We start from the raw sequence: 20,241 nt of genomic DNA on the forward strand, positions 1-20,241 counted from the left end.
GGGGCGGCGGGACCGGGCTGTGCCCCTCCCGGCCCGGCTGTGCCCTGCGGCCCCGCGTCCCCCCGATCTCCCCCCGCCCCTCTCACCCTTTTCCGCCCGGCGGCGTCTCGGTCTCAACGGCAACGCCGGTCCCGAGTATCGTCGCTTCGTGATGTCGTCATCACAGCGCCATGGTTACGGCGGGCAGCGGCTGAGCGGGACCGTTACCGGGACCAGGACCGTTACCGGGACCGTTCCCGTTCCCGGGCCGGGTCCGTCCCCTTGGCCGCCATGTACCGCCGGGACAAGAGCCTGGCGCTGCGCAGCGGCTCGTCGGCGCTGTACAACAACCTGAGCGTGCTCCGCCCGCCGCACCGACCGGCCGCGTCCCTCGTTACGGTGCACGGACACTCGGTGTCGGTGCTCAGCGCGGGCGGCGCCCAGCGGCAGCTGCAGCCCCGGCCGGGGGGGGCGGCGCTGGTCACGCAGGTGGGACCCCGCGGTGCGCCTCGGCCGGGACGGGAACGGGGACGGGAACGGGAACCGGGGGCGGGGGCGGGGAAGGGGGCGGCTTCGGGGCCGGGCCGGGCGGTCACCGTGACCTCGGGTCGGTTCTGGTTTCGCTCCTGGCAGCCCCGGCCGTTTCCTTGGCACGGCGCTGCTGGCGGCTCCGCGGTGCCGCGGGCGGGTGCCAGGACCGGGACACACATGGACGGGGCTGAGCACGAGGTGCTGGGGCCAAGGGAGGGGAAGAACCGAGCACAACCTGTAGGGACACGGCGGGGAGCTGCTGGGAGCGGGGCGGGAGCACGCGGTGTTACAGCACACGGACACACTGAGCATCTCGGGCTGGAAAGGAGCCGTAAGGAGCACTGAGAGAACGAGCCTCCGGAACAGACTCGGAGGGTCCCTGAGGGATCCGAGCCCAGCTCCTGCCATGGTCAACAGGAGCCCAAAGCCTCAGGGTGCAGCCGGGGCTGCTGGTCCCTGCTGAGCTCTGCTTCCTTTCAGGCCGCCTGGTGTGTCCTGCCGACCCGCATCCTGCTGGTGCTGACCTGCCAGAAAGGCATCCAGGTGAGGAGTCACACTGCACGGGGTGACAAACACTCACAGCGATGGGAAGGTGGCCTCGCTGGGCTCAGGGCTGGGTAATCAGAGCCATCCTGCTCCCTTTGGGGATCCCTTGGGGCAGTGGTGGAGCATGAGGCTGTAGGAGCTTCGCAACTGTCCGGGTCTCATTCATCTTTTTGTTCCTCTATCCAGATGTATGAGTCAGATGGATCCATCATGGTGTATTGGCACGCACTGGACACCACAGAGCACCCTCCAGGTAAATCCCACAGCAGGAGCGCAGCGAGGAGCCCCCGGGCTCTACCCACTGTTCCCAGGGCTGTGAGACCAAGCATTCCTGTCCCTGCTGCCTGGAGACACCCACAGCATTGCTCCTGTGTCTGGGCTGGACTGAGCCAGGCCAGGAGCACTCAGCAGCTCAGCAGAAGGCTCTGGGGGGGGGGGTTCTGCATCACCCCGGCTCCACTGGTATCCCCAGCATCCACTCGGGGTGGGTGGATGGGGACCCATTGTGGCAACTGCAGCGGGGATGGCACCCACACCAACATCCTGGTGCTGATGTGAGCTGCTGCAGCCTGCAACCAGCTCCTGGTTCCCTTCCAGCACAAGCCGTGTTTGCCCGAGGGATCGCTGCAGCAGGAGAACGTTTCATCTGCGTGGGTGAGTGGAGCAGTGGGAGCAGGAGCGGGCAGGGCTGCACCGGGTGGCGTTTGTGTAGCCCTGGGTGAAGCAGGGTGACATTGTGGCAGCCAAAGGAGCTGTGCTCACCTCGTGGATCGTGCAGGGAACTGCTGTGTGTGAGCAAACCTCATGTGGGACCTGGGACAGAGTGTAGGGTGGCTGCAGACACAGTGTGGGCTGAGGGCTGGGTGCTGGGGCAGCAGGGCAGCAGCATCCCTGCCGACAGCTCCTTCAATGTCCTTCTGCAGGGCTGTCCTCTGGGATGGTGCTGGTGTTCGACATCCCCCACAAAGGGACCAACATCACGGTGAGTGAGGTCCTGAAGGAGCACCACGACGCCATCACCGACATCGCTGCCGAGCTGGGCCAGGCACCGGTATGTGTGTGTGTGTCTGCAGCTGCTGGGCCAAAGTGTGCTATGGCAGGGGGGTACGGGGGGCTGCAGCTGACCCTTGGCTCTGTGACTGCCTGGGACCATCCTGACACATGGTACGGTGCCCTCCATGCCCAGCCTGGCCCCGGCCGCCTGCAGGCAGCGCTTTGTGGGGGGCTGAGTCTCGGTCCTGGTTGGCCAGATCCTGGGAAAGACAAAGTGCCGAGGCAGAGACCAGAGACCGTCTGACAGGGATGAGGAGCTGAGGCCCTTGTACACAAAGAGTGACTGAGAGAGTGTGACTAATTGCCAGAGAATCCCCTGTGATGCATCAGGGTGCGTGCCAGGACACAGAAGAGCTATTGAAAGCTAAAGACCCGACTTGTAACAAGAGCAAGCGAGCAAAACCGGCCGTGAATAAACACAGCAGAGTGCAGGTTCCCACCATTAGGGAGCTACTGGCACAGTCCCTCCCGAGTAGGGGGGTGAGGGGAGGGCGCTGCCCCATCCCTGCCCATCTACACGGGGATCCTGGGCACCGGGGAGCTGGGGGAGCTGAGGCTGCATGGAACAGCTCTGCCCAATTACAGAGCTCAGCCTGAAGTCGGGATGGGGCTTCCTTTGGTTCCTTCTGTGTCACATCTCTGCAGACGCACTAATTGGCTTCTTCATTAACGGCTGCGTCTTTCCCAGTGAGGACGCTTTGATACACTTTCTCTAATGAGGTGCATTTAACTTTCTCTGCGTTTGGGACTCCCTGGAACAATTAATTGCTTGGAGCTCGTTCCCAATTAGCCTGGATATCGAGCTTGGTTGTGAGAGCCGCTCTGCTGTCCTGCTCTGCCTGACTCCTCCAACACACCGCTGTGCTCCGCAGTGAGCAGAGGGACAGAGGGACTTACTGTGAAGCCTGAGAGCACAGCGGTGCTGGGGTGAAGTGTGGGGGGCTCCAAAGCAGATGGAGGAGGCGCAGGAACGGTCCTCATAGATTTCCCGTGTGTAATTCACACTGCCAGACATCGATGTGTTCAAAGTGAAACTCACCATCACGGCTCAGCCTTCCTCTCCCACAGGATGGCAGCAGTTTCTGCGGGCAGTTGAACTTGAGGCTTGTGCTGCAGGTTGTGGCTTTGACGTGCAGCTGCACCGGCTGTGCTGGCGGCAGCAGCTTCTGCCTGGCATCGCTCAGCAGCTCACTGCCCTGTGCTGCTGGCTGCCCCGCGGCACCGCTGACCCCAATCTGCTCCCACAGGACGGGGCCGGGGACCTGGTGACCGCTGATGATGGTGGGACGCTGTGTGTGTGGAGCTCCGGGGAGGAGTTTTCCCTGCTCAACAGGATCCCGGCCTTTGGGTAAGTCCTGGCTGGGAGGTGATACCCCACGTGCCCGGCCAGAGCACGCCAGGGCTTCGTGTGAGTCGGGCCAGGGGGGTTATACAGCCCCGCATGTAAGTGTGCAACCTGGAGGTGGGAGGTGACCCGCACCCCCGTTTCCCAGCTGGACCTGCTCCTCCGTGAGGCTTTGGAATGGGATCATTGCTGCTGGCTACGGCAGCGGGCAGATCCGGCTGTACGAGGCAGCGACGGGCAGCCTGCGAGCTGAGGTCAATGCACACGCACGATGGATCTACGCCCTGGACCTGGCTCCAGCCACGGGAAAGGTACAGCCTTGTGGGCACGGAGCAGGGTGGGGGCTGCTCTGTGCTCTGTACTCACCCCGCTGTGCCCACGGCCTCTCTGCCTTCCCCCTGCAGCTGCTGTCAGGTGCAGAGGACTCCTTCGTTCACGTCTGGAAGCTCAGCAGGAACCCAGACACCAATGATGTTGAGGTGAGTGTGAGACACCAGCAGGTGGTGGGGATCCTGGGGGTCCTGTTGGCACCACGGCTCGGTGCTGTGGGGTTACATCTCCTGCCACGAGGGGTCGGAGCGTTGAACTGCTGCATGGAAACCCGGCCGGGCCCAGCCTGAGCTGCTGCAGTGGTTCAGCTCCTCCTCCTGTTGGCACCATCCTGGTGGGGCACAGGAGAGGAGCAGTTCCTGGGCTGTGATATATGTGCCTATGTGCCAGTCATAGGCACGTGCTGCCAGCCCAGCTCTGCTCCCCTTCCTGCCCCTTGCTCAGGGGGCTCAGGCTGTGCTCACTTAACTGCTCCCCTCATTGCATCCCTGCAGATGGAGCACTGCCACGCCGAGTGCGTCACCGACACCCAGATCTGCGGAGCCCGTTTCTGTGACCCGGAGGGAAACTCCTTCGCAGTGACGGGCTACGACCTCAGCGAGATCTTCTGCTACAGCCAGGTGTAGCTGTGAGCCGTGCGGGCTGCCCTGGGGCTGCGGCAGGCAGAGCTGGGCCGCCTGCAGCCCTCCCACCTGCAGCACAGCGCCGTGCCCCGGCAGGGTGGGATTCTGCCCGCAGATGGAGCCGAGATCGGTCCCTCCCAAAGCAGCCCTGCCCTCGGTGTGGCACGTCTGCACATGGAGAGCACGGGCTGCGAGCTGTGCTGGCGCTGTGGGACCCAGCTCTGCAGCACTGCGGGTCCCTGGGCCCAAAGCTGCCCCCCCACCCCATCCTGAGCCCTCCCTGGGAGGAGGATGCAGCTGAGGTTCTGTGGCTGAGCAGCAGCAGCCCCCCCCAGGGCTCCAGTAGCGGCATTCCCGTCCATTCCCATAGCAGCATTCCCATCCATTCCCATAGCAGCATTCCCATCCATTCCCATAGCAGCATTCCCATCCATTCCCATAACAGCATTCCCATCCATTCCCATAGCAGCATTCCCATCCATTCCCATAAGCAGCATTACCCATCCATTCCCATAATGCACTTCGCCATCCATTTCCATCAGCAGCCATTCCATCCATTTCCATAGCAGCATCCCATTCCACTTCCATAGCAATTCACATCCATCGTCCCATAGCGCATTTCCCATCCATTCCATAACGGCATTCGCATTCCATTCCCAATCAGCATTCCCAATACCATTCCCAAGCAGCATTCCCATCCATTCCCATAGTGGCATTCCCATCCATTCCCATAGCGGCATTCCCATCCATTCCCTGCGGGGAGGAGCGGAGCTGACTCCTCTCTTCCCCACGGCACCTTCAGGCAGGACGGGATCCAGGCCCAACCTGTGCTACGTGCTGCTCCGGCCGGGTGGGTTGCAGCAGCCGTTCCCACCCCAGGCAGCCGCACCCATGGGTGCCGCAGCACGGGCCGCCCCTGCTCGGGGCACACAGCAGGGCAAGGCCAGGACTCACACCCTGCCAGCTCTGCGGGCACGTAGCACCACTGCTGTGCTCAGCAGACAGAGGCTGCAGCTGTGCTCCTGTGCTGCAGAAAGCAGAGGCTGCGCTGTGCTCTGCTGGGACGGCTGCGTGCACCGGGGGCAGGCTGCGAGGTCACTGTGCACAGCCATGGCCCTGCTGTCCCCCCATGGTCCTGCTGTCCCCCCATGGCCCTGCTGTCCCCCCATGGGCCGGGAGCTGGGCCCACAAGGGGCTGTGCTGGAAGGGGGGGCACGCTCTGTGCTGGAGCTCCCCCCGTGCTGCCACCACTGCCCCTCTGTGTCCCCTCTGTGTCATGGAGCTCTGTGTCCCAGCTTTCCCTGCCGGCTGCAGCAGGGCCAAACTGCTGGCTCTATTCCCAGGGCCCAACAGAGCAGGGGGTGCGTGTGGGGCCGGGGGAGCTCAGCCCCGCTCAGCCCTTTGCTGGGCAGGGTGGGAGCTTCCTGCAGCTCCTGGGTCCGGCACAGCCCTGCGGGAGCTTTTCCTGCAGCTCCAGCACTGATGGGATCCGGCCCTGGGCCAGGCTGCTGCTGCTGCTGCTGCTGCTGCTGCTGCTGCTGCTGCTGCTGCTGCTGCTGCTCCAGCTCCTGCTGCTCCAGCTCCTGCTGCAGGGTAGAGCCTCACAGTGATGGGGGGGGGCCCTTCTGCCCCGCATCCCCCACGTGCCCCATTCTCACCATCAGCACTGAGCCCCAACCCCATTCATGTTACATCCCCGTGCTGCCCTCCCAGTTGTGCTCCCCCAGCTGCCATCACCCTCCACACCCCAATAAACACCCCCGACCCGAGCTCCATCCCTTTGCTGCTCTCTGTGCCGTGTCGCTGTGTCAGTGCGGGGAGGGGGAGGCGGCCCCGTTACAAAAGGTTTTATTAAAGGTTAAAACGGGCGCGGTGAGGCACCCCGCTCACAGTGCTCGGGGAGGGGGGGGACAAACAGCCCTTGATGCGGGCGCGGGCGCCCGGGGGGTTGTGCTGGGATGGGACGAGCGGAGTAGAAAAGTGTTGTACAAAGGGTCGTTGTACAAAGGGTCGTTGTACAAAGGGTCGTTGTACAAAGGGTTGTGCAGCGGGGGACGCAAACACCGGGACCCCCGGCGGGGCCGGGATGCGTCCAAGGCACGGAGATGAGCGGGACGAGCCGGGCCGCCCGCCGCCTCTCCCCTCATGCCCTGCTCACAGCTTGGCCCCCAGCTCTGCTGGCACAGAACGGGGGCTGGGGGGATAATTCAGCACCAGAGAGCCCGGCCGGGAGCACCCAGCCTGGGCCAGCACCCTGCCGAGCGGCCGGCAGGACCCCAGCCCCACAATACTGCTCGGTCGGAGGTAGCACCGGTGAGGGGGGGAGTCCTGCCGGCTCAGCACCGCAACGCGGGGGCTGTAAACCAGAGCGGCGGCGGCGGCGGGAGCCCGGAACCGGGGACGGGGCTGTAAACAGGCAGCGGCTCCGGGGGCGGAGAGCCACAACCAGCCGGCACGGCTCGGCCCCGCAGCAGCCCGGTCCCGCAGCAGCCCGGCCCCGCATCCCGGCCGTGCCCCCGGCCCTGGGGGCAGCTCAGGAGACGTGCGGCGATGGCCGCCAGAAGCACCACTTGCTGCGGGTGTGCTGCTTGCGCTGCAGCTGCTCCTCGCGCTCCCGTTCCTTCTTCGCCCGCTGGTAATGGTCCTCCTCCTTCAGGTACCACACCGGCGGCCAGCGGTGCCGCTCAAAGTGCGCCCGGTTCTCTGCGTGGTGCGGGGCTCAGTGCGCACCCGGACCCCCAACACCCCCCAACACCCCCCCAACAACCCCCCGCCCGTCCCTACCTGCGGACATGAACTTCATCTCGCGGGGGAAGCGGCGGCACACGCTGTTGTAGTTGGTGCAGATGTAGTGCAGGCACCACGCCGCCAACTGCCGCGCGTTGTGGAACTGCGGGGACGCGCGTGGGGTCGGACCGAGCCGGGGGCAGCGCCCCGCAGCCCCCCCAGCCCCCCCCCCCCATCCATTACCTGTGTCATCTCCAGGTAGATGATCACCTGCTCGTCGATCTCCACCTGCTGCATGAAGGCGCGGAGCAGCTCGTCCACCGCGTACTGCTCTGCGGGGGGACCGGGCCGGGGGCGCGGGGTTACGCCGGGATGGAGCGGTTTGACGTAACGAGCGCCCGGGGCCGCATCGATCCCAGCCCGGATCGTATCGACAGCTGACGTCAATGGGCGGCCGGGCAGGGGGGGATGGGGGGGGTCTCACCTGTGAGCGCCTGCAGCCGGGGCAGGCAGAGGCGGTTGGTGAGGATGAGCAGCTCCATGGCGTCCAGGTCGGGCGTGGGCGTGAAGACCCCGGTGTAGAGGAAGTCGAGGACGGCGCGCAGACACGCGCAGTTGGTGCCCGGCAGGGAGACCTGAGGGACGGGGAGCGGGGACCGGAGCTGCGGGAAGGACGGACCCCACAGGGACCCCCCCACAGGGACCCCCACACGGGGACCCCCACACGGGGACCCCCCCCACACGGACCCCCCCCACAGGGACCCCCCCCACAGGGACCCCCACAACAACCCACGCGTCCAGGGCCGAGCTCAGGGTCGCACGGGGCCGTGCCGGCCGCTCCCCACGGCAGCCCCGTCCCGCCGCCCCCCGCCCTCACCTCGGCCGCGTAGCTCTCCCGGAACGCGCCCCGGAACATGGCCATCATCCAGTCGCAGCCGGCGATCAGCAGCGGTTTGTGGGCCGGCACGGCCCCGTCGTCCACGCGGAACACAACGTCTGGGGGACACGGATGCGGAGTGGGGACGGGGGGGCGAGGGGCGGGGGGGGATGGGGAGGTTGGGGCCGTAGCGGAGGTTGGCCCCGGTTGGTCGCCCCGTTACCTGCGAAGACGCCCTTCCCCAGGCACTCCTTGATGCGGTTGGCACGGCGCACGTGGAAGGCTTTGGTGATCTCCTGGTTCATGAAGCTCTCCTTGTTGAGCACGTTGGCCACCATCATGCGCAGGTCGAACACCTCCAGCAGCTCGGCGATGGTGGCCACCTGCATCAGGTCTCCTCTCGCCTGCTCCAGCCGCCCGGTGTACAGATACTCCAGCACGGCGCGGAACGGCTCCGCCGCCACCGAGCGGTCCATGCGCACCACCGTCATCCGCTTCTCCCTCCCGGCCACCGGGTCGGCCACCAGCTCCCGCCTCATGCTGACGAAGCCTCGGCCCCACGCGGACAGATCTCGGGCTCCGTCCCCCGGCGCCGCCCGCAGCGCCTCGTCGCTCTGCGCCGCCCGCAGCGCGGCCCGCGGCCCGTCGCCCAGCACCCCCCGCTCCCCGTCCAGGCTGCGGGCGCGGGCGGCCGGTTCCTTGCCCGTCCCCGGCGGCCCCTCCAGGGTGAAGAGGTCGTAGAACTTGGAGCAGGACGTGGCCAGGTAGACGCGGTGCGCGAAGACGCGCTGCCCGCCCTGCAGCTGGAACACCACGTCGGCGCACAGCGGGGTGCAGAACAGCGCGGCGGGGCCCCAGGCGCGGCTGGAGGGCGGCTCGGGGATGCGGATGACCGGCGGGGGGGGCTTTGGAGGTAGGAATGGAGCCTGAAGCAAAGGTTTTTGGACCTTCTTCAAATGAGATTTCCAGAACTGCAGATGTCTTCTGGAGATCAGGGCGGCTCGGATGGCGTTGTCAAACACGTCCTTGATGCCAAACTGGGCCACCACGCTGGTCTCGTAGTAGGGGACGCCCAGCTCCTTGGCCACCTCGTGGCCCCGCTCCGGGGGCAGGATGTCCGTGGGTCGGATGGGCCTGAAAGGGGACGGACGGGGCGGGGCTCATCACCATGCGTGGGACCCACTGACAATGGGGGACCCAGAGAGCACAGGGGACCCCGTGAATGAGGGGGGGGACCTGCTGAACGTAGAGGACCCAGCCCGGCCACCCCCCACCCCACCACCCCCCGCCCAGCACAGCCTCACTTGGCCAAGGGGCGCCTGGCGCGGTTGACGGCGTCCAGGTCTGCGTAGCGCAGGTCCAGCTGGCAGCCCACCAGGATGACGGGCGTCCGCGGGCAGAAGTGTTTGATCTCGGGGTACCACATGGTCTTCACGTGGCGCAGGGAGTTGGGGTTGGCCAGCGAGAAGCAGAGCACCACCACGTCCGACCTGGGCCAGCAACAGGAGGAGGAGGAGGAGGAGGAGGAAGGTCAGAGCCCTGCATCGGCCTCCTGGGCACCAGCGTGGAGATACCCCCGGGTGGCAGCAGAGGGGACCCAGCCCCACACCGTGCCCCATAGGGGGGTCCAGCTGGGTGTCAGGAGCAGCCCCAAAGCCAGGGCTGTGTTCTGCCCAGGACATGACTGGGAGCCGTGCTGGAGCCGGGCCGGTGCCAGGACCAAGATAGACACCACCTCGGGCCCCCCGCCAGCACGGGAGCTGTGAGCGATGCCTGCACCCACAGCCCTACAGAACAGCAACAGGGGGTCACAGGGTGGGCACGGGCACCCCATAGTGTGTTATTCCCCACACCACCCCCCTCAGCCCAGCCACCCCCAACCCTGTGTGCCCTCAGCCCTATAGAGGGGCAAGGAGTGTGTGCCACATAGAGCTGGCACAGGGGCAACGATAGCAGCGGGGCCGTGCCAGGGGCTGAGGGCTGGGCTTGTTTACAGCCTGGGCACTGCGTGGGGGGGTCAGACCTTCCTTTACTCAGCCATGGGGCATCCTACAGTGGGACAGGATCCTATGGGGTGGGATGGGACCCTATGGGGTGGGATGGGACCCTATGGGGTGGGATGGGACCCTATGGGGTGGGACTGAACCAAGTGTGTCCTGCAGCCCCCCCCACAGCATGGGGGTCCCCAACAGCCTTCTAACCCCTCTGGGACCCCCTCCCCCATATGGCTCTTTGTCCTGGGGGTCTCGCTTCCCTTTGGGGTCCCTCTTTGTACCTGCCATAAGCGAACCTCCGGTCCTTGTGGTGGTCTCCGAAGGTGTCCCATAGGCGGAGGGACACACTGACCTCATCCACCACATCTCGGGAGCGCTCCAGCACCTTGGGGGGGGGGCGGGGAGGGGGGGCGGAGGGAGGCGTTGAGCGGAGCCCTGAGGGGAGCCCCCCCCCCCCCATCCCCGCCGCCCCCGTTCACGCACCTCCTGACACACCCGGTACTGGTCAATAGCCCACACGGTGGGCACGTGTGTCGCCAGCAGCTGGTATTGGCTCAGCGTAGCGTTGCAGGCACGGGCGCAGATGAGCCGGGTCTTGCCCACCGCGTTGTCCCCCACCACGACGCACTTGATGGTCTCTACGTTTGGCCTCTCGTAATCCACGTCCAGGTCCATGGAGGGGGGTCCCGGCCGCTTCTCACCGCCGCCCCCCGCCCATCTCCGCCGTGCCGCCGCCCGAGCCCGTTAGCTGCCGCCCAGCCACGCCCCCCTCCGCCTATCAGCCAATGGGATGCGAGCTTTCACCCCCAGGCCCCGCCCTCTGAGCCCCGCCCCTTGTTTTCAACCAATCAAAACCCTCCCCGCCCTCATCGCGCCACGCCCATTGGGCCTCTCCGAGCCACGCCCCCTCCGTGCCCCGCCCGCGCGCAGACAAAGGGGCGCCGCCAGGGGGCGCCGCGAACACGTGACCACCAATGCGTCCAAGCCACGCCCCTTTGTGGGCGTGGCCACTCTGTAAGCCACGCCCCTTGTGGGCGGGGCCATGCTACAAAGCCACGCCCCCTTCGCACGGCCACCCGCGGAGCGTGGACGGGGGGGAACAGGGACAGATACAGGGACACGAGTGGGAGCGGGGACACGGAGCATCAGTGACACGAGGGGACAAATGGACACGGGGGGGACACGCGGGGCTGCGGGGGGACACGAGGATCCACGCGTGGCACGTGGCTGCGGAGCGGCAGCACCGACCACTCGTGTCCGCCCACAGCGGGGCTAAGAACGGCCACAGCACGGCACGTGGGGGCGGACACGAGTGGGAACAGCGGGAACGGGGGGCACCGGGGACCAAAGGGGGGTCGGGGCATTGAGGACGGGGCGCTGCCGGGACGTGGGGCGTGTAGGGCCGTGAGATACGGCGTGGACGTGGGGCACGGATGGGGACACGGGGCATAAATGGGGACACGGGGCACGAATGGGGACACGGGGCGCTGATGGACGCGGGGCACAGATGGGACACGGGACGGCGCGGGGACACGGATGGATACGGGACACTGATGGATGGATACGGGACCCCGGTGGGGCCGCGGGTGGGGCCACGCACCGCGGACGGGCACGAGCCGCTGCTGTGAGCCCCGGACCCCCCGCTCCCCCCCGCCCCCCCCGCAGCCGCGTCGCATTTTTTCGCTCTCTCGGGGCTTTGGGGTTTGAGGCCGCGGTGACCAAATAAGGGAAGCGGCGCCGGGCGGCCGCGGGTGGGGGCGGCCCCGCGTGGGTTCCCCGCGTCCCAACGTGGGGCCCGGAGCCGAAAAGCGGAACCGCGTGTGTCTCCGCGCCGCCCCGCGTTACCGAGCGGGACCGAACGCCGCGGACACGGCACCGCGTGGGGCCGCCCCGCCCCCCCACAACGCGCCACGCGGGACCCACGGTGCCCATCACCCCCCCCCGCCCCGCCCGGCTTTGGCTCGTTGCCCGGCGCGTCCCGCCCCGCCGGGTCCCGCCCGGTGCCGCCGGTCCCTCCCCAGCTCTAAACCCGGGGCGGGGCCGCGCAGGAGCTGCCGGGCGGTGCGGGGCGGTGCGGGGCCGTGGGAGCACCATGGGGGCCCCGGGACTGGAGCGGCACCGCCTGGCGCTGCTGGCGGCACGCGAGGACGTGGGCAACCCACGGGCGGCCACCAACTGGTGAGGGGACGGCGCCGGGACGCGGGGGGTCCCGGGAGGGGCGGGCAGCGGAGCCGGGCGGGGGGTTCCGGGGCGCACCGGGGCCGAGCACGTGGATCGGGCTGCGTGGGCCGGGGGGCGGCGGGGCCGGGACGGGACGGAGCGGCGACCCCGTGGGCGTGGGGTGGGAACGGGGAACCGGGAACGTGGCGCGGGTCCGCGTTGTCCCGGTTCCCGCAGGGCGCTCTCAATGCCCCCACGCGTGGAACCGCCGCCGTACCCCGCCCCGCCCGCGCGTGGGAGCCCCGCGCCCCCCCGTCCCCCCGATCGCTCGTCGCTGCCGTCCGGGCCGCCCCCCCGTCCCCGCCCTCCGCTCCGTCCGGGGCCGCGCGGCCGCTGCCCTCTGCCCGGTGCCCGTCCGCCCTCTGCGCCGGGACGCGGAGCCGCCGGGGGGGGGGCGCCCGATGTCGGTACCCGGCGGGGCGGGCACGGCGCTTCCCGCCGCTCCATTGTCCCCGGGCGGATGACGGCGGCACTTCCACGAATTGAGGCGGGCGGGGGGCGGGGTGAGGGGCGGCGGCCGCGAGCCCCCGTGTGCCCCCAGCCCCGGCCCGACCCTCACCCGGCGCTGAGCATCCCCCGCCCCCCCCAGGGCCGTGTTTGCCTACGAGAAGCACCATGACCTCAGGCTGCTGGACTCGGGAGGTACGCAGGGGGGGGGGGGTTTGTGTCTGGAGGGGGGGGTCCGTGGGGGGTCTCTCCGCTCACGGCCCCCCCCGATCCCCCTCCCGCAGCCGGCGGCGTGGACGAGCTGGCGGCCAAGTTCTGTGCCAGCAGCATCATGTACGGGCTGTGCCGAGTGCGGGACCCCGGCAGCGGAGCCCCCCGCGTCGTCCTCATCAGCTGGGTGAGCCGGGGGGGGGCTGCGCTGTGCCGTCCTACATCGGGCACGGCTGGGCTGGGCTGGGCTGGGCTGGGGGCGGCTGGGGGCGCTGGGGGGGACGGGGATGGTTTGGGTGGGCGCCGTGCCCGCAGCTCTGAGCCCCGCGCTGTGCCAGGTCGGGGAGGAGGTGCCCGAGTCTCAGCGCCAGGCGTGTGCCGGTCACCTGCCCGCCATCAGAGCCTTCTTCAAGGTGAGTCTGGAGCCCGGGGGGGTCCGTCCGGGGACCCGGGGACCCCACCCCCCCTTCCTGCCCCGCAGCCCCGACCTTTGCCTGCTGCTGCGTGCGGTGCATTCCTGGAGCTGCTGACTCAGGCGCTGCCGTTCCCGGCTCCCAGTTCCAGCTCCCAGTTCCAGCCTTGGCCGCCCTGTGGCTGTGGTTGGGCTCCCAGCCCCGGCCCCGGCCGCCCTGCCCTGCCCTGCCCTGCCCTGCCCTGCCCTGCCCTGCCCTGCGCCGTGGGGCTGGGGCTGCCCCCCACCCGTGCCCCCATCCCTGCACGCCCCGGGGTGAGATCCCACGTCTGGATCCGGCCCCACATCTGGATCTGCTGAGCACTGCTGGGAACGGTGCCCAGATTCCCCAGGGGCGGTTTGGAAGCGGATCCCGGGGGGGGCTCAGGGCGCTGTGGGGCCGACGCTGTCCCCATCCCGCTGCCAGGAAGCCACGGCCGTGCTCAGCGCCCGTCGTGCCGACGAGGTGACGCAGGAGGGGCTGAGCCGCGCACTGGCACAGCTGGCACCAGCCGCAGCCCCGACCACCAGGAGGAGCCCCCCGGCAGACAGAGAGGAGCTGGTGGTGAGCGGGGCGGGGAAGCGGGACGGGGCGGGGGGTCCCCGTGGGTCCAGCAGCTCGGCCCGAGCCCCACCGCTCCCGTAGGGCACCAACTACCGTAAGACCAACCCGGCGCTGGAGATCCGCCGCACCAAGCGGGATTCCTTCTGGGCGCAGGCGGAGGTGAGGGGCTGTGGGTGCCGGGGGGGGATGGGGGGTGTCTCGGGGTCCCATCCCGCTGAGTCCCTGCGCTGCAGCGCGAGGAGGAGCAGCGGAAGGAGGAAGAGCGGCGCCGGGCGCTGGAGGAGCGCAGGAGATGGGAGAGGGAGCGCATGGAGGAGGAGCGCAGGGACGCGGCGGAGCGCGAGCGGCGCTGCAGGGAGAAGGAGCAGCTCATCGAGGAGCAGCGGTGAGACGGGACCTGCCCGCGGCCCCGAGAGCGGCACCCACGGGTGCTCACAGTCCCCGCGTGGCCCCGCCCCACGCACGGCACCCGCGGGCGCAGCCGGGGCCGGCACTGAGCTCCCGACCCCGCAGGAAGGAGCAGGCGCGGCTGGAGGCGGAGGAGCGAAGGAAGGAGCAGCAGCGATGGGTGCGTGGGGCTGCGGGACGGGGCGGGGCCACGCGGGGCTGTGCCCACACCGGGTCCCCATCCCCACGGCTCCGTCACCGTGTCCGTGTCACCTGTGTCTCCACCCCACATCCCTGTCCCCACATCCATCCCCGTCCCACATCTCTGTCCCACATCCCCATCCCCACATCCATCCCCATCCCCACATCCCCATCCCCGTCCCCCCGTCCATCCCCGCAGGAGCAGCAGCAGCGGGAGCACGAGGCAGCGATGCGGGATCGCTCCCGGCGCAGCGAATCCATTGAGAAGGCGGCGGTGAGTGGGGACGGGACGGGACGGGACGAGACACCGGGGGCTGTGGGGGGGGGTCTGTGTGTCCGCTCCCCCCTGACCCCCCCGTGGCTGCAGGAGGCGGCGGTGCTGGTGGCGCAGCGGAGCCAGAACCCACGCGAGTTCTTCCGGCAGCGGGAGCGCGCGGGATCCACCTCGGGCAGCACTTCGGGCCCCGCGCTGCCCGCCGGCCCCATGGGGTCACGGCCCGGTACGTGATGGGGGGGGGGGGGGGGGGGGGGGGGGGGGTTGGGGGTGGGGGGCCGTGCCCCCCCCCCCCCCCAGGCACCCGCCGCCCGTTCCTGCGGTACCAGCGCAGCCTGACCGAGTCCGCCTTCATCTTCCGCCGCCCGGAGACCCCCACCTCGCCCACCCCCCCCGATCCCGGAGCCTTCCAGGCTGCGGCCCCCCCCAGCCCCCGCCGGCCCCTGGGGACGCCCCCCAGCCCGGCCGGGGCGGGGCCCCCCCATGCCAGTAGCCCCACAGGGACGTGGCGCCCGCCCTGCGCCACCGTGGGGAGCCCCCCCAGACCCCCGGGGGCGGGGACTCCGTCTCCCATCAGCCCCCCTGGGCCCCCTGTCAGCCCCCCCCGGCTGCGGAGTCCTCCCAGCCCTCCGGGGTCCGGGTGCCCTGACAGCACTCGCAGGGCGGAGCCTCTGCCCCCCAGCAGCACTTCGGGGCTGAGCCCCCCCAGCAGCACCGCCAGGGGGCTGCCACCCCTCACCCCCACCCAGCAGCCCCCCACCAGCACCGTGGAGGACGAGGCTCTGCCCCTGCCCAGCCCCCCCAAAACCCCGTTGGATGAGGAGGGCCCCCCCCCGGGCACCCCCCCGTTGCCCAGCCCCCCTGCATGGGGGGCTCCAGAGCTGCCGGTGGGGCTGGGCGAGGGGGTCTTGAGCCCTCAGGAGGGCCCCCCTCCACCTGGGCTGCCCCCCGCCCCACTGCCTCCCCGCAGCCCCAGCCCCCCTGGCCTGAAGGACGCAGCAGTGCCCTGCCTGGCACCCCGCGAGCTGCAGCAAGGTGGGTGCACAGAGCCCCCCCGGAGTGGGGCTGGGACAGGGTTCCCTCGCAGTGTACCCCCACCCTGCATCTGGTCCGGGGGGGGCTCAGCCGTGTCCCCCTCCTGTAGGGACAGCTGGGGAGCACCAGCTGGAACCAGAGCTGGGCAACAGGGGTCAGAATGGCACTGGGGGCTGGACACCCCCTTGGGACCCCCCAGAGCAGGTATGGGGCAACTGGTGGCACTGGGATGGTGTTGGCGGTAATTAATGGGGCTGGGGTGGATGGAAGGGGCCAGGTGGGGGGCAGAGGGTGGTGGCGGTGTGGAGGTTTTGGGGCTGCTGGGCAGCAGGTGGGGGCAGCTCCGAAGCTGAGGGCAGGATGGGGTGGGGGGCAACACACGGGGCGTGGGGTGGGGGGGCTCAGCGTTGAGGACCCCCGGACGCTCTCCCGCAGGGGACTGAGCCCGGTGCCACCATCCTGCCGCAGCCGCTGCACAAAGCCAAGCCGGGTACGCCCCTCCCCCTCCATACCCACCTCCCCGAGCCCCCACCGCCCCCCCACCCGGCCTCACCCTCTCCCTCTCCCCCAGGTTTCACCCAGCTCCTGACCCCCGGCGCTTCCCCCCCGCCCGAGGACAAGGAGCTCTCCCCACACGCTGTGTAGCTGCGGAGGGGGCAGCAGCACTACACCCCCCCATTGCTCTCCATGGCACCGCACAGCCGGGGCTGCCCCGCAGCCCCCCCCGGCACCGCGGCCCGCACTGCCCCCCGCCCCATAACCCGAACAGCAGCTTTGGGCAGCAGCCGCCCCACGCAGCCCCAGCGCCGCAGCACCGTGATGGGGGAAGGGGGGCACAAACCCCGCCGGGGGAGCCCCGCAGCGCCCCCCGCCCCAATGAGACGCGGCGGCTGTTAAATAAATTTTAATGCACATGGACGAGGTGGAGCTTTGGCTGGTCCTGGCCACGGTTAGGAGTGTGAGGCATAAAGCGGGGGGGCCCCGACCCCCCCAGGGCTGGACCCACGCCCACCCATTGCGAGGAGTCAGCCCTGAGCACCATCCGGGAGGGGGGGAGCCCCGAGCCCACCCTGCGGCTCCGAGCGACCCCCCCCCCCCCCAATCCCTCCCAGCGCCGGACGTTCCAGTTTCTCCCCAAGAAGAGCGGCCCTGAGCACCGGGATCCCCGACCCGACCCGGGGCGCGTCCCTGCGGTGCCCCCTCCCCAGATCCCCCCGGGGGTGCCGAGCTCACACCTGGGACTGGAGGCGGCCGGGAGGGCGCGGGGGGGCGGAGCGTTCGGTGTCGGGGCTGGAGCTGCCGGGGCTGGAAGAGCCGGAGCCGGGTCGGGCGGGGCGCGGGGAGGGGGCGCGTCGGGTTCCGCCTCGGCCCTTCAGGCTGCTGAGCTTCGCGTCCAGCGACAGCGTGCGGGGCCGGGCACGGGGCCGGGGGCTGCAGCCGGGGGGGGGGGCGGCGTGCGGGGGGTGGTGGCCCTCGAACAGGGAGAGCCACGGGGGGCAGCCCCGGGCCCCCCCCGCCAGCACCGCAGCGCGCCGGGTCAGGATGTCCGTCACCGCCTCGATGTCGTCGGAAGGGTCAATAGCTGCGGGGAACGACCGTCAGCGGCGGGGACGAGCCGGGGGGCGGCGGAGGGGGGGGGGGGTGCGCCCCACGGACGGGGGGTGTCATAGGGAGGGGGCGCCCCACGGACACGGTGCGCCCCAGTGGGTGCGGTCACGGCGGACACGGCGCGCACTACAGCGGGGTCAGACAGCGGGACCGGGAATAACGGGGCGAGCACCGGAGCCGGGGGGGGCGGGACGCGCCAACGGGCGGGACGGGCCCTAATCCACGGCCGGGGCGCCCGCGGCGCGCTCTGCACCGTGACCACGCGGCCGGAGGTGCCCGGTAATCGGCACAGCCGCGTCCCGTCCCGTGCCCCACAGCCGGCACCGAGCACCGAGCGCACACGGCACGGCCCCGTACGTCACCTGTCGCTGTAATAGGAGGAGAGCAGAGCGCGGATCTCCGCCGAGACGGCGTTATCCTGCAGCAGGAGCCCCTCGCACGAGGGAACGGCCGGGCCGGGCAGCGCTGGCACCGGGCACAGGGAGGAGAAGAGACACGGGGAGAGCAGACGGCAGAGAACCGGGCAGCAGGAGGAGGAGGAAGAGGAGGATGAGGAAGAAGAGCAGGAGGAAGAGAAGGAGGAAGAGCAGCAGAAGGAGGAGGAGGAGGAGGCAGCGCTCACCCATCTCGTGGTACAACGATCCCTGGCGGGGCAGCGGGGCGGGCGGCCGGCGCGGGGGGGGAGCATCGATGCGCATCAGCTCGTCACAGCATTGCTTCCATTGACCTGCGGGAACGGGGGGGGGCTGCAGCACCGCACGGCCGGGCGGGACGGTGCGGGACGGGGAGGGTGCGGGATGGGGAGGGTGCGGGATGGGGAGGGTGCGGGATGGGGTGTCTCGGGCCGGGGTGTCCCGGGGCGCTGCCGGGCCCGGCCCCACGCACTCATGTCGTAGAAGTGCTGCCAAAACGCCTCCATCCAGCGCTGCGTGTCGCCGCGGCTCTCGGGCAGCAGCGTGTGTGTCACCTCCTCGGCCCCGTAGCGGTTGGTGACGGTCACACTGTGCAATTTGCCCCGCGCCTCCTGCTCCGTGGCGCGGATCCGCGTCTCCTGCACGGAACGGCCGTCAGCCCCCGCCCACCGCCGCCCCGACCCCCCCCATATGAGACCCCCCCCCACGAGGCCCCCAGCCCACGGGACCCCCACCTTGTTGATGGCGATGGTGAGCGCTGGTTGCACGCCGCCCTCCGCCTCCTGCGCCCGGCGGTAGCACAGCAGGTTGGTGCCGCGCAACACGCAGAACAGCCGCGCCCAGCCCTGCGGGTCACCCGGCGCCGGCTGCGGGGATGGAGCCCGTAAGGACGGGGGGGGGCAGCCCCCCCCCCCAACACCACAAACCCACGGCGGGGATCGCCCACCATCGCACCGCAGCCCAATGGCTGAGAGGGGGGGCTACAGCACTGCCCGGCCCCACAGGCACCCCAACCCATCCCCACCCCCACCGTGGGGTGGCATTCCACCTCCCATGCCTGCCCCAGCCCATTCCATCCCAATTCATCCCATCCCCCCAAAGTGGGTTACACCACCCCTCACTTCCAATTCCATCTCATTGCCATTCCATCTTGTGCCCTCCGCCCCCCGCAATCCATCCACCCACCACCCCATCCCCAAGCCTCTTGCACCAGCCCCACCCCATCCTGCCAACATTCCCCTCCCATTCCCATCTCCCCTCAATACCACCCCCTCCACGTCCCAGTTCCCATCCCCTCCCCATCTGTCCCCATCTCTCCCTGCCCCACACACCCCTCTGTACCCCCAACACACACCTGCACCTTCAGGAAGCCACACATCACCTGTGCAGCCATGCAGTGGGGCTGGGCAGCCAGGCGGCAGCACATGCTGCCATACAGCGGCAGCCAGAAGGAGCTCTCCTCTGGGGGGGGAGGGGGCACACAGTGCACTCAGGGGCTGTCCCAGCACAGGCAGGACCCCCCAGCTCCCCCCACCCGCCTTGCTGTGACCCCATCCCTACACTTGGGCCCTGAACAGCCCGGACCCCCCCATCTTCCTGCCCCCCCCCCAGCCGTGCCGTGCTCACCGCTGCAGGCCATGGCCAGGTCGTGTGTGCGGAATCCATCCTGCACCTCCGCCAGGGACAGCACGGTGTGTGCCAGCAGGTGATATTTGGGGCCCCTGCAGGGAGTGGGGCTGAGCGTCACTGCACCCCCCACAGCCCCACGGCCCCACATCGGCACCCCCTGCTCCTGTCTGCCAACATCCATTTCCATTTCTATTTCCACCCCACTCCCACCCCATCCCAACCCCGTCCTTGTCCCCATCCCGTTCCCATCCTCAGCCCCGTTCCAACCCCATCACTGCTCCCATCCCCGCTGAGACACAGGGATAGGGAGACACGGGGACATGGAGGTGTGGAGTAACGTGGGTGCAGGTCATCCCCACCCCCATATCCATCCCATCCCCATTCCATTTCCATCCCACCTCTATCCCCATCTCCATCCCCATCTCATCCCACCTCCATCCCCATCCCACCTCTATCCCCATCCTCATCCTCATCCCATCCCACTCCCATCCCCATCTCCATCCTCATCCCATCCCACCTCCATCCCCATCCCCATCCTATCCCCATCCCACCCCATTTCCCATCTCCATCTCCATCCCACCTCTATCCCCATCCCCATCCCATCCCCATTCCATCTCCATCCCAATCCCATCCCCATTCCATTTCCATCTCACCTCTACCCCCATCCCCATCTCCATCCTCATCCCATCCCACCTCCATCCCCATTCTATCCCCATACTATCCCCATTTATCCCCATTCTATCCCCATACTATCCCCATTCTATCCCCATTCTATCCCCATCCCACCCTGTTCCCC

The 20,241-nt window shown here is 69.1% G+C and overlaps 4 protein-coding genes across 9 annotated transcripts in view; 2 read left to right on the top strand and 2 right to left on the bottom strand.

The window, feature by feature from the left end:
• The first annotated feature begins 107 nt into the window (after positions 1 to 107).
• WDR54 (WD repeat domain 54) lies at positions 108 to 4,891 on the top strand. Its single transcript, XM_015850189.2, has 9 exons — positions 108 to 468; positions 991 to 1,053; positions 1,243 to 1,309; positions 1,654 to 1,710; positions 1,980 to 2,107; positions 3,357 to 3,457; positions 3,603 to 3,765; positions 3,859 to 3,933; positions 4,279 to 4,891. The coding sequence occupies exons 1-9, from the start codon at positions 271 to 273 to the stop codon at positions 4,408 to 4,410; spliced, it is 984 nt and encodes a 327-aa protein (XP_015705675.1). The 5' UTR covers positions 108 to 270; the 3' UTR covers positions 4,411 to 4,891.
• Positions 4,892 to 5,074: 183 nt separating this feature from the next.
• Positions 5,075 to 10,779, bottom strand: LOC107306825 (rho-related BTB domain-containing protein 2-like). Of its 3 annotated transcripts, XM_032441598.1 has the most exons (10): positions 10,489 to 10,779; positions 10,287 to 10,390; positions 9,316 to 9,501; positions 8,235 to 9,145; positions 8,012 to 8,130; positions 7,619 to 7,769; positions 7,378 to 7,466; positions 7,192 to 7,297; positions 6,954 to 7,110; positions 5,075 to 5,981 (listed from the first exon to the last, which is right to left on the bottom strand). In XM_032441598.1, exons 1-10 carry the CDS (start codon positions 10,678 to 10,680, stop codon positions 5,801 to 5,803), a joined length of 2,196 nt encoding a protein of 731 aa, XP_032297489.1. In that variant the 5' UTR covers positions 10,681 to 10,779; the 3' UTR covers positions 5,075 to 5,800. The 3 variants fall into 3 exon arrangements, with proteins under 3 accessions (XP_032297489.1, XP_015705667.1, XP_015705669.1); XM_015850181.2 differs by lacking the exon at positions 5,075 to 5,981 and having other exon boundaries at positions 6,240 to 7,110; positions 10,489 to 10,778; XM_015850183.1 differs by lacking the exons at positions 5,075 to 5,981; positions 10,287 to 10,390 and having other exon boundaries at positions 6,240 to 7,110; positions 10,489 to 10,598.
• Positions 10,780 to 12,007: 1,228 nt separating this feature from the next.
• Positions 12,008 to 16,713, top strand: LOC107306841 (drebrin-like). Its single transcript, XM_015850208.2, has 14 exons — positions 12,008 to 12,183; positions 12,815 to 12,867; positions 12,957 to 13,069; positions 13,221 to 13,295; positions 13,761 to 13,898; positions 13,980 to 14,057; positions 14,132 to 14,283; positions 14,412 to 14,466; positions 14,686 to 14,760; positions 14,854 to 14,986; positions 15,061 to 15,795; positions 15,905 to 15,999; positions 16,231 to 16,285; positions 16,367 to 16,713. The coding sequence occupies exons 1-14, from the start codon at positions 12,098 to 12,100 to the stop codon at positions 16,438 to 16,440; spliced, it is 1,917 nt and encodes a 638-aa protein (XP_015705694.1). The 5' UTR covers positions 12,008 to 12,097; the 3' UTR covers positions 16,441 to 16,713.
• The window catches only part of RTKN (rhotekin), a 9,364-nt gene continuing 5,809 nt past the window's right edge, over positions 16,687 to 20,241 (bottom strand). For 3 of the 4 annotated variants that reach the window (XM_015850206.2, XM_015850203.2, XM_015850205.2), the window contains exons 7-12: positions 19,443 to 19,537; positions 19,171 to 19,277; positions 18,551 to 18,682; positions 18,289 to 18,454; positions 18,026 to 18,130; positions 16,687 to 17,377 (exon numbers count right to left, since the gene is read on the bottom strand). In XM_015850206.2, coding sequence (XP_015705692.1) covers positions 17,025 to 17,377; positions 18,026 to 18,130; positions 18,289 to 18,454; positions 18,551 to 18,682; positions 19,171 to 19,277; positions 19,443 to 19,537 — 958 coding nt within the window. In that variant the 3' untranslated portion in view covers positions 16,687 to 17,024. Of the gene's footprint in view, positions 17,378 to 17,765; positions 17,869 to 18,025; positions 18,131 to 18,288; positions 18,455 to 18,550; positions 18,683 to 19,170; positions 19,278 to 19,442; positions 19,538 to 20,241 lie in introns of all 4 variants that reach the window. The other variant, XM_015850204.2, reaches the window with a different exon arrangement.

Source organism: Coturnix japonica (genome assembly GCF_001577835.2).
Source record: "Coturnix japonica isolate 7356 chromosome 4 unlocalized genomic scaffold, Coturnix japonica 2.1 chr4random350, whole genome shotgun sequence".
In the NCBI taxonomy this organism is placed as follows: domain Eukaryota; kingdom Metazoa; phylum Chordata; class Aves; order Galliformes; family Phasianidae; genus Coturnix; species Coturnix japonica.